This window comes from Zeugodacus cucurbitae, chromosome 4 (genome assembly GCF_028554725.1).
Source record: "Zeugodacus cucurbitae isolate PBARC_wt_2022May chromosome 4, idZeuCucr1.2, whole genome shotgun sequence".
In the NCBI taxonomy this organism is placed as follows: domain Eukaryota; kingdom Metazoa; phylum Arthropoda; class Insecta; order Diptera; family Tephritidae; genus Zeugodacus; species Zeugodacus cucurbitae.
In genome coordinates this window covers 50398746-50411349 of record NC_071669.1, presented here as the reverse complement: position 1 = coordinate 50411349, position 12604 = coordinate 50398746, and the positions used below count along the sequence as shown (strand labels likewise).

At 34.6% G+C, this 12604-nt stretch overlaps 2 protein-coding genes across 3 annotated transcripts in view; one reads left to right on the top strand and one right to left on the bottom strand.

Moving 5' to 3' along the window:
* Window positions 1–4956: 4956 nt before the first annotated feature.
* Window positions 4957–12604, bottom strand: part of LOC105210471 (dual specificity protein phosphatase 19) — a 117044-nt gene continuing 109396 nt past the window's right edge. Inside the window, exon 2 of one of the 2 annotated variants that reach the window (XR_003752174.2) lies at window positions 4957–5161. The gene's annotated coding sequence lies outside the window, so the exon portion shown is untranslated. The remainder of the gene's footprint in view (window positions 5162–12604) is intronic. The other variant, XR_008471075.1, reaches the window with a different exon arrangement.
* On the top strand, window positions 6189–10938 carry LOC105210473 (DC-STAMP domain-containing protein 2). The gene is made up of 12 exons (XM_011181468.3): window positions 6189–7100; window positions 7157–7467; window positions 7533–7653; window positions 8193–8332; window positions 8392–8605; window positions 8671–8824; window positions 8878–9046; window positions 9105–9413; window positions 9470–9575; window positions 9636–9710; window positions 10590–10724; window positions 10784–10938. The coding sequence occupies exons 1-12, from the start codon at window positions 6718–6720 to the stop codon at window positions 10854–10856; spliced, it is 2190 nt and encodes a 729-aa protein (XP_011179770.2). The 5' UTR covers window positions 6189–6717; the 3' UTR covers window positions 10857–10938.

Sequence of the window (12604 nt, the reverse complement as noted above, 5' to 3'; positions counted from 1 at the left end):
ATACATATATTTGGAATATATAATATCGTATTAATTTGGAAAGACATTCGCATGACAGTTGGACCTACTTTATGGTATGGCAGATCGGACCAATGCCACGCGCTCAGGTTGAACGTTAACCAAAAAGCTATGAAGTGTAAAAGCCATAAAAAGTCAAAGGATAATATTCCATATTTGGATGCAATTTTTTTTTTTTTTGGAAAGTGGGAGCGCAAGATTTTGATCCTCTGAATCTTGGCAAGGGCGAATATCGCAGATGCATTGATGCGCCGCTGTACGAGTTATACGACGACATTGACATAGTTCAGCGAATAAAAAGACAACGGCTACGCTGGCTAGGTCAAGTTGTCCAAAGAATGGATGAAAACTCCCCAGATTTGAAAGTGTTCGATGCGGAACCGGCGCCGGTGGAAGCAGAGGAAGGCCTCCACTCCATTGGAAAGACCAGCTGGAGAGCGACTTGCTTACACTTGGGATTTCCAATTCCGTTCCTACGCCAATTACAATTGGGAGCGGCTTGCCCACTAATAGGGCTTTTGTATATATCGCGCAAACAACCAAAGCTATCTAAACCAAACCTATTGGACACAGTACTCCATCACACACCATGAAAATGGGAAAATTAGGTAATAACCACGCATAAAAAGGTTAGGTAGAAAGTTACTTAAAATGAGTTAACTCACTAATGAAATGCGCCATACGCAATAACGGCTGCAATCAGATTGGTATAAAAAAGTGGAAAATGTACATGGCAACGACCACTTACGGGTCAAAAACCATACCTCAGGAACTACTCCGAAGTTTTAACCGAATTTTGTGCATACTATGTTCTTGACACCTTGATTTTAGATTATATCTGGAATATGCGCTATCGGTTCACAACCATCCACATAACTGTGGATTCTATCTTGTTCGTTCACTTGCAATAAAACAATATAATAATCCGGCACCAATGAAATAAAACCTTCTACAAATACTGCGTTCATCTAAAAACTGTCTACATCGGACTCTAACTTTTCAAGACTCCAGATATCGAACATGAGAACCTTTGCGCTCGTCGCTAAAAAACTGAAAATATCAGTGATTCAGAAATTCAGAGGGAATCTGTGCTAAAAATGCGTTAGATCGGGTAATTACTTCACCTAGCACCCAGATCACTAAAATTCCGGTGAGCTTTATACCGTATATGTGAGCAAAATTAAGAGATTAATTTTAGAATTTTATTTTTTAATTCGGTAGCCAGAATGTATTAAATCGGTCCAGGAATTATCCCAGCTTCCATATACTATATATTATATAATGATTCCTGTGGACTTTATGCCGAGTATATGGAACGAATTGGGTGTAATTTTAATAAAATTAAATAAATAAATTTCAAGAGAAAAGAAGAACAAAGAGTATTCCTTCTTTACTTATTTAAATTTAATTTTAAAATTTATCTTGTTTTTTACAATTTTTTTAATTTGAATGTTAAACTTTAGGCTATAACAAAAGTTGGAAGAGAAAATGTTTAACCCATAAAAATACTCGTGGAAACAAAGAAACATAGGATTAAAATAATCTTCGATTTAGCATAGCTTAACAGTATACATTAAATTTTTAAATTATTAGAAAAAAAGCGACAGCCCAGCAAGGCTTTCGTGTAGCTATTATTAAAACAATTAAATGCTAAATGTATGTATGTATTACATGTATAAGTAAATACAAGAAAAAATAAAAAAATTAAATTAAATTAAAAACAGCAGAAATTGAAAAACACTCCCCATGTTTGCTGGGAATGTTCATAAATATTTACAAATAATAAATATTATTATTATTTTTATTAAATTGCCATCGCTTGCATATGCACATAATCACAGGTGTTTATTTATATGCATAAAATGCTTAGTAAATTATTTATATTACATTAATTACAGATAGATAAACACAAATTGAAAGTGAACTGAGGAACTGGGGAACTGCACTTAGCGCACTTAACTTGACTTAAAATGTTAAGTGTAATGGAAATTGAGCAGATAGAATATAAATTTAATACACATCCACAACTAATTGCAAATATATACATACATATGTATGTATGCACATATGTAAATATGTACGTTTACAACTAGCCTAACACTATTAAGGCAACAATGGAAAATTGTGCGCAAATAAAATTGCAAAAAAATTGGCGGGCACGTGTGATTAGGACATAAATAAATATATTTATGAGGAATAATTGCGTTCGACACGTATTTACATTTGTTTGTATGTATATACATATGTATGATTGTATGTTTGTATGTATTGCTGTTTATTTTTCGGTTCTTTTAATTAAGTGGCTGGATGGGCATGTGGCAGTCGCAGGGAAATTCACTAAATGAGTTTAGTTTTCTTGGTTTCGCACAGAGAAATTATGTAAATGTAGACACATGTACTCACATACATATGTATGTATGTATGCACATGGAAGTGTAATAGACAAAATTATGTACTAATTTCCGAGATCAAAAACTTGTGGAATACTAATATAGTTTTAGAGATATTATTAAGTGGTACTCAAACTCTTTTCAACTCTTCTCTCTTTTTCGTTAAATTACAGGTGAATTTTAATCCAAACAAAATTTTTGTGTATTTTCAATAAAAAACAATGTATGAGTGCAAAGCATTCGAACAACTTCCCCGCTCTACATAAGTATTCAGTTTTACAAGTACAGTATACTCTCGAAAAGTAAATTCTCAGAAAGTAATTAATCGCGGAAAAGTTAATCACCTTTAAGATTACACATGCACCTCGAAAAAGTAAATTTTTAAAATTTTTAAATTTACTTTTCAGAGAGTGTGTTAAAAAATTCAAAACGAAGCAAGCAGCGTTTTTTACGATGTTGCAAAAACACTTACTCTCTTGTTTATCGCGTCTTTTTAGTAAATAAACTCTTCTACTTGATCCACTGGTTTAAAAATGAAAACGATGCAAATCAGATGTCAGACTTTTTGAATTGTCGTACAAAAATGGTCAGAAAATATATTGCAAAAGAAAAAAAAAAAAACAAAAGAATATTCAAGATTTTTTCTCTTCCTAGTAAATACATATGTATGTATGTATATAAATGTAAATATGTTTTTCATGTAAATCCATATGTTTTATTGAAGCAAATAAATGAATGAATTTTTTAAGTTTAAAAATGCATTTAATATTATAAAAACAGGTAATTTATGTTTATATTTGGAAAAGTAAATTATTCGAAAAAGTAAATTACCCAAAATACCAATCGATTTACTTTTCGAGAGTATACTGTACCACTTCTCTTGAGCGGTTTTTAATTAGTAGAGTAGTGGAGCCTAATCCTTTGAGCGAATTGCCACTGTATGAAATTTTTTTTTTTTCAGATTAAGATCTCTTTTTATATTTTTCTCAGTTAGCACGATTTCCGAGAATCACTGTTGTCCACAGGACCCTATTGAAAAAAGTTATTCCGAAGATTGGACCAGTAGCCGCCTACATATGTATGTATATGTATTCAAATATATGTTTACTAAAGCTTGAAATAGTGAAATTCGATTCCATTGTCCTTACTTCCAGCATAAGTTGTAAAATTTCAGATTAATTTAGACTGGACTGTATAGACAAAGAAACGAAATCGCAAACAAATTTCGATCTATGACAATTCACGTTATGAAAGAAAGTTTGTTTCAAAATATGAAGTAAGTCAGATGTGGTCACACCCAGAAAGAAGCCCATACTCACTTTCAGTTTCAGAAAATTGGATGATACGATCCTAAGTACTATTAAAGAAGTTTAAAATGTATACATTTTGCTGTGAAATAGGATTAATATACTAGAAAAAATTGGTGAAGCTACCGAAGATTATACTTCCATTCTATTCCATAGAAGTCATATCTATATATCATATTCTCACTGATTTAATAGCGACATTTTCAATGTTAACTTTCGTATTTTGCAAATTCGTTGACTCTCTAGAAATTTTTTTGAAAATACAGTGGAACTTCTATAACTCGAATCACCATAATCCACAAAAACACTTCGAGTTAGAGAGACATTGAATTATAGAATTTTCATTAAAACATAAATTTTTCAAAAAGCTATAAAATATAGATTTGCTCACAGTTTTAGTTATTTACTTCGCAAAAAACTTTAATAAAATACATTAAAACATGTATTCTGTAATTTTGTTTGTTGCACTTTACTATTATTTGGCTCTTGACGTCTATATCCCAAGCTTTTGTTACATGATTTATGAAATCTATAAGTGTAATATCATATTTTGTGTTCGCTTCCTTGATAGTAAAATTTTACATTTTGTATTATGCACTGGTCGGAAAGTTCGATTTATGGAAGGAAATTTGAATGAAATTTGACTTCTATTGCCAATTCAAAAGTTCGAGTTATGGAGATCTTCGAGTTATAGTAGTTCGAGTTATGGAAGTTCCACTATATGTTGAATGAAAAATCGTTTAAACCAATACTACATAACCGACTTCATAATTAATGCTTTTGACGTTTTTCAATCTCAGAATTCTTTTTTTGTGTTATAACAATGGAAATACAACTTTTGATTTAAATTGAACTCAACGAAAACAATTTTACTTCGTTCTAACAATATTTGACTCTAGGAAATTGGTACGAATTGGATTTTTATATGGATGAGAATTGTCAAAAAAGCACCTTTCTATTTAAACTACATATGTTAAAATATTTTATGCTGCAACAACAACAGTAAAACAATAACACAAAATATTTTTTACATATACATAAAAAATATCGCATGACATAAAATAATTATACGGCACACTCTTTAAAAAATATAGTACTATAAATACCAACAGAAATTGAATACAATAATTTTTAGAAACATAAAAAAACACATTTAAAAATGAAAAATAAAATTATAAAAATATGTTAATTTGAAATTTTTATGTTTTTTTACTGATATAATTGTTTTAAGTGCTGCCAAAAATACTTTTTTTTAATTTTATTATTGAAAAATTTAAAATAATTTAGTTCAGACGAAAATTTATTTTTCGATGTACATTCTTCAATACATTCATTTAAAATATATATGTATGTAAATAATTTTTTCTGATTTAATCCCAAGTGTTTTTCCGAAAGATTATAAGAGTTAATGTTATTAGCAGGATGGAGTGGGCAATTTTCATGAGTCTGTAAATAAATAAATAATATAGATTTTTGTATTTGTTATGATTGCATTTACTCGACAACATATATTTGTGAAAAACCTTCAAATAATCGGGCAATTTGTTGTTATAGTTTAATATTGAAAAATATCGGAAGCTAATCGGAGAATGTTAATGTTCTTTCTTCCAAACTCTCCAAATGCACACAACAGACCTAGCGACATCTACCGATCATGAGCAAACAACAATCCTATATAGACACGCTACTTAGCAAATTTCACGGTCGCCAATCGACTATTGTGAATGATTGGTGTCCGAACTAGTGTGTCCCAGACTATTGCATACACACACCATCATTGTTTCTGCTACAGTTATTACTACATATTTTAAAATTTAATGTCACGAAAATAATTTTGTAAATATTTAAACAAAAATTAGGATTTTTAGAATTAAAAAACATAATCTGCTTTATATTTTTATATTTTATACATTCTCTGAACTCACCTAACTTCAACTGAAAATATATTTAAACATCAGTGTTCTAAACAGAAACAGAATTATGTCCTTATCAGAAGCAGAAACAGAAAATCGGTTGTTAGTGCAACAGAAACAAATTGAAAACGTTTAAGACCTAGGGGAGTTGAAGTTTTGAATAGTCTCAGATATGATCTGTGGATTATTTTGTCCTTTGGCCTTGAATATTTACCCTAACATTAATGAAATGAAAACCTGTTCTCTTATATTTTGACATTAAATGCAATCAGGGAAACAGTTAGTATATGAGATAAGGCATCAAAATAAGGAATTCAGGCCCTAAAAAAACAGTATCAACGGAAAAGGGTTTCAAAACAAAGGAAAATGTAGCTCTTTTGACTGAAATCAATACATTCGTTACAAGCAGAAGATCCAATAGATTACAATAGTTACGGAGAATATCTTAAAAGTTCCACAAGAGCGTAAAAATTATTGAAAGTATTTAAAAAGTTTGGGTAATTTTGCATGTCTTCGAAACACTCCCTTGAGACCTTTCAATTCATCAGTTATATACTACAATCCAAAGTGTATTCAACAAAGTGAACCAGGTATATGACATATCACAATTTTTTACCCGAATGTGACATGTTTGTTGCCATTGATTTAACCCATACATTTATTCAAAAATTCAAATTTTGAAATTCAAAAGTAAACAAATTTCAAACCAAAAAAAAAAAATTTAAATGAATAAAAGAAAATGCCGAATACTTTCTGCTTGTGCAAAACAACTCATGGAAGCAATTTACTAAAGTTTTGTGCTCCAACTGACAAATTGCAAACAATTTTATCAATATATATTATATTGTTACAGTTAAAAAAGACGGGTTAATGTAAACAAATACATGTATTGTTTACTATTTTATTGTCAAAACCGGGTATGTCAAATACTTAGTTCACTTTGTTGAATACACTTTGCTACAATCTTCATGAAAATCACTAAAATTTTGAAACGACATTTTGTCATTTATTCGAAAAAAATATTGAAAGTTTCAATAATTGAAAAGAAACAATTGTATTCGTGATAAATAGAAAACCGTGAAGTTGAAAATGGTTAAAAGGCCCCGTCACGTCGACGATACTTCAACATCGGCGATACCAGCATCAACAACATCAGCTACAACGATTACGATAAATGATACCGACTCCTCAACAGTAGGATCAACAACCTCAACGACGAAATCAACAAAATCAACGAAATCAACAAAACCAACAACACAAACAACTCCTAAGCTCGAGGATAATAAATATGGAAAATTTTTCAACAAAACTGTCGTGACACTACTAATTTTTGGGTATCTCACTGGAGTGGGTCTGGTTTTGGCATGGGAATATCACAAAACCGGGATCTTCCAGCCGCCGAAAGGCAAATGGTTGAAATGGAATGTGGCCATTTTGGTGTTCCTTTTACTTTGCTACAGTCGTTCGGTGCGGTAAGTCTCACTGCTATTAGAAACAAAGTGAAGCTCTCAGTACAACCTCCTTGTAGTTGTACTGTGACACTGTGCATACCCATCATGTGCAGCACGAAAGGGCGTTCGCTTTTGATTGCATTTGCCTTTGTGTTGGCCGCTACGGGACCGACCTGGAACATACTGCGTAATGTGGATGCGCTCACTACCAGCCTCTCGTGTGGCCAAACACAGCTCAAGCAGGCGCTCGAGGAGATGTTGGAGGTGATGCGTCAACCGCTGGTGGCTATTAAGAAGGCTGTCAAAACAGCTATGGACAATGTAAAGAAGGTTATGAAGAAAGTCGAATTAGTATTGTATCGTATAAAGGAACTCGTGTTGGTGGTCTGTGAGTATGAGTGGAGATGGAGGAGGGCATCCAGATCTCTAATAAATATTATGTTTTGTTTGCAGTAAGCGGCATTAAGTTGATGTTCGAGTGGCTAAACAGTATTGTGAAATTTTGCAACAAGGAGTTCGGTACGCCCTTCGATCGTTGCATGAAAATTGCCGATGATGCGATGGCGGATTGTCGGTAATTCTCCGTTATTACGATATTAGAAGTATAGTGTTAAGAGATTGTACTTTTTGGAACGGTCCTTTAAAAAATTAGACTATAGCTACCGAGGACTCCATTCTTGGTATGTAAATCCGAGTCCTATAGGATAAAGTAGACCGCACTGTAACTAATGCCTCGGTTCGTTGTCCTTTTGAAAATTATGATATTCTAAAGACTCTGCAAAGTTAACCTTGAAGTAGCATGATTTATACGGAACCATTGACCAGAACAGAGATTCTTTAAAGTTCGACCAAAAGACCAACGATATTCGATTAGCTGAGTATCTCGTTCTCGAGATTTCGTCTCAACTTTTTACATACTATAAACTTGTTTCGAGTTTCCTTAGATCAGACCGAGTGTTATGATATCAATCAAAAAATTCTACAGACAGCCGATCTGAACTCCGTATCGAGGAAAATAATCCGTACCACCTCTATCTGAGGACCTTTATCTGAGATTTTGAAGTAATACGTTTATTCATAGATTTTTAACGAGATTTTCTCCCACTTCCATAGTGAAAAACTGGGTTTCTTCCAAGCTCTATGCCAAGCTACACACATATTCACTATGCTGTGTTACACCGTCAAAGTGGTCGATGTACTCTGTGTGATGGTGGTCTTCTTTGACGATACTGTACTAGCAACCATTATGGACAGTAAGTGGCAGCGACAACTAGTTAAACTCCAACTACAAAGGATCTCACTTCTATTCCAGAGTTGCGCCAGTTCACGGATGAGATTAAGAATATGTTTGATGTGACCGTGACCTTTGATCACGACTTCAGCTTCACAACGGTGGCCTCGAGAAATCTCAGTGATGTCGGCAAAGAGATTATGGCTGAGATACATTGGCATATGGCCAACTTTTTTCTCATTTTCGGTTTTCTGGATGTCATTGGCGGATTTCTATGCGTTCTGGTGATACTCAAGTGGGAACTGTATTATATATGAAGTCGGTTCCATTATATATCTGGTGTTACCACTTCTCTTGCAGAGCTCTGTACTTTAAAATGAAATATCTGCGACAACCTGGTTATGACAATAAGTATTTGACTAAGGATTTCATAGAGATTGATGAGCAGCGTAAGCTGACGGATCAGGAACGCGCTTTGCCATTGAAGAAAACCGAAAAACACAAATATATCTGGGTCAGTATTTGAGGTAACTATGCTACCAGCTACTAAATATTCCATCCACGCAGATAACAAGTTGCCGTTTGACGCGCCGTGAGATATTCGGACTGATGCGCTCAATGCTATTTCTCTTTATATCCACCATACAAATCTTCTGCATCTGTTTTGCTGATTACAGTCTCTACTGGGTATTAGCCATGATTCGATTTTATGGCAGCCAAGAGGCAAATGTGGAAAGTGAGTTGGTAAAGTAGAGCTCAATTCTATATTAGTATTTCTTGTAACTCCCCGGTAGTTCCACCGTATATTGTTGTCGACGTGAAAGGCGAAGACTTCGCGGCTGACATATTTCGTGGCATCGTCGAGGCTTTCGAACCGCTCAACCAGAAGTACAACATTGATGCCACGCCATGTCTACCAAGACCAAAAATACCGAATTTTAGGCGTTATTTCGACATCGGTGGTATTTGTTTACTGGCGTGGATATTACTCTTCCTGGAGCCTTACGGCTTGCGTCTGCGACATCTGGTCATGCGTTTGTATTATCCGGTTGAGGCGAAACAACGCGCTGCTTGGCTTTACAATCAGATACTTATGAAGCGCAGTGAGTTAGAAGAATGGTAAGGAAATATCAAAATTAATAATATGTCGCTCTCGTAGTGACATTCTTCAAATTGCTGAGACGTAAAGCTCGTGCAAAATTCAAAAATGAGCCGAACTCCGATCCGTATACGTTTCTAGATTGGATTAGAGCGAAGACGTCGGGGTAAGTCAGTTGTGTATATACTATATTGATGTCAGTGAGAAAATACTTTTATTTTTCTAGTTTCTTCCTGTTCCGCCTTATATTTGGTCACCGGAAGAGCAATATTTGCATCCTGTGTGGATTTCCCTTGAAAGAGTATGTATCGTTTTGATCATGCTCCGGAATTGATTAATTTTTTAATACTGTGCAATGATACTGATGATAGGCTAGTTTTTGTTTAGAACTAAGAACTCAGGAGTCAGACTTTTTTTAATAGAAATTCTAGAAAATTAAAAACTATTTAATCAGTTCTTAGCTCAAGAAATTTCGACCTTTGTCAAAGAGTAATCAGCAAAAAATAAATGGTGATGAAGTCTAAGTGGAGGAATCTACAGATCTTTTTACGATCCTAACAGCTACCCAGTGATTAGCATACGGACATAGAAATCATACAGTAGAGACTATTTGTCGAGAAAGTTCAACGATTATCGAAGAGTTTATGCGAGGGTGCTGAGCTCTTGGTTGAATAAAAAGTGCAGTTCGAAGACTGGCAACGAAAATAAAATAGTATGGCTCCACTCTAATATATATATTGACTGCAACAAGGAGATAAGTAACGCTGAAGGCCGAGCGCAGCAGATCTTTTTATGGCCGTACCAGGTGCCATGTAATCAGCGGTAATGAAAACACACAGTTAGACTGAGGTCTCTGTAATCGCCATAAAGAGACCTCTTTTCGGACAGTCTAACTGATATTTTTTCGGCTAACCTTTCGCTTGAAAGGATATACAACGGTTATTTGCTGGTTATAACTAGACTATGATCTTAGGTCGATGATCTTGAACTTATTTCCTAGATAAGATTAAGACAATTTGATTTGAAGTCCAGAAGGTCCATCAAGTTTATTAAAGCTTTACATCGCAAATAGATAACTCTCTGGGACTGTTACGGCCTTTTGGTCGCTGTTATAACTTATGCCTTTTATGATATACATATAATAATAAAGATAAGAGCAAATAATTTTTTAATATTGCAGGGACAAAGTGGAATGCTCAACACCCGGCTGTAAGGCGGTATACTGTCAGAGCTGCTTCAATGAGTCCAAAAAAACCTGTTGCATTTGTAAAAATCCAGTAGAATATGGCGACGACAGTGACATTTCAGAAGAGAAGTAAGTACCAAGTAAATTTATATTCTTCAGCAGTTGCCTAACTCTACTGTTTCTGACAGAGATTCATCTGATGATCCGAACGCTGTACGCGAGCCGCACGAAAGCGATAAATATTGCATTTGGGTGCCTTAACACGCGGCCAGCGAGAATAAAAGCTTCCATTGCACTTTCCAACTATTTAACTTTTCAATAAATTTTATTTGTTTTTACTGAATTCACTACCATTTTCAGTTAAAGCGTATGACAGCCACTATACGGTACTACCACTGACTATTTTAGCGAATTCCGCATTGCAATCCAAACCAAACCAACCCAACTCAACCAAGCCAAACCAACTAGGGGCAAATGCAGAATAACACCAACGTGCCAATTTTGGCTAAGACGCTGCTGCCGCAGTGCGATCGGAGTAAGCAATTCTACGATGCTTTCAATGCTTTCATTCAGCACCCCAATCGGGGCTGTGCCCAAATAAGTAAGCGATAGACTAAACAAGCGGCCCCTCCTCGTCCCAATTGGTTAACTGCTGTTTTCTGTGTAGGTTTGGCGTAAATGAAGCAATACGACGGTGGCGGCGGTGAACGCGACTGATCGGTAAAAATGTTGGCACACTGATGTGATCAACATCGCAACGAGAAAATGGACAAATTGTCTGTTGTTTACGATGCGGTTGCAGCTGAAGACACACATATTCACCTACATACTATATGCAGCCATATATGTTACCATTGCAAGCTAGCTGGGGACTTTATCGTCGCCACGTCGATCGCTGAGTTTCCATATGGGCACCTCTTGGCAAGCAGTCGCTACTGTGGGATTACTTGCAGTTGAGCGCATATAAATGGAGTAGTTTTTGGATATACCGACATTATCATATTATATGTTATGAAGTGAATTTAGTGTTAAACTTGGTTCCAGATTAAATTTCTGATGCATTTTCCCAGAATATGAACTAGCGGGCTAATTCATGAATATATAGTAATGATGAGAGGGGAAAGATGTCCGATGGTTGGTCAAAAACTATCTTTCAGCAACAGTTATAGTAGCACTGGCGATCCAAGCAAGATTGAATGGTTGTTTATTAGGGGAGTTTCATGGACATACAGATATATTAAGTTCTTTCATTGCAGTCTATGTGATGACTAGTTCGGTAAGAATACCATGATTTGTAAGGTATCCGAAGCTGATTTGAACCAAAACAGATCATAGTGCGAGTGAATAAGGACAAAATGGACATAAAATTATTTAATTATTAATAGATCTCAAGATTGATCAATGAGATTTTCCACAGTATATGGGTCAGAACCTTACTAAGTATGAATAATAGAGACAAAAAAAATTTACTGGCAACGCACATAAGTACCTGAACTTCTATGAATGTGACAAAAAAGATCGATCAGATAGTTTCCGGATATTATAATGAAAACACAATATCCTAATGATGATTTATGAGCGCTATTTTGTGGTCAGGCTTTTTTGCGACCTTCTATTTCAATCAAATACTAGAGACAAGAGTACTATAAATTAAGATAGTAAATTTTTTCCCCGACGAACAACGAATAAGTTTATTCTAGTATGTTCCTTGACAGAGATAGGTAAATCTTCAAATACTTTTTGCCTTTCAAAATATTTCAGTAGTTCGTAAACGGTCTATAAATTGTAGGTTCCTCCATTCTTCATCGGAAAATCGGAAAAAAAGATTAATCTTGTACGTAATATATCTAATAAGCATTCTCCGACACTCCTAATCAATGGCACTTTCCTTAAATTCTTCAGGCTTTTATACTCGACTCATATCATTGTGGGTTCGTCATTTGACGTCGGGACATCACAGCTTGTAGTTTGTAAGCCAATAAATTTTATTTATTCCTTCTCATCGCCAG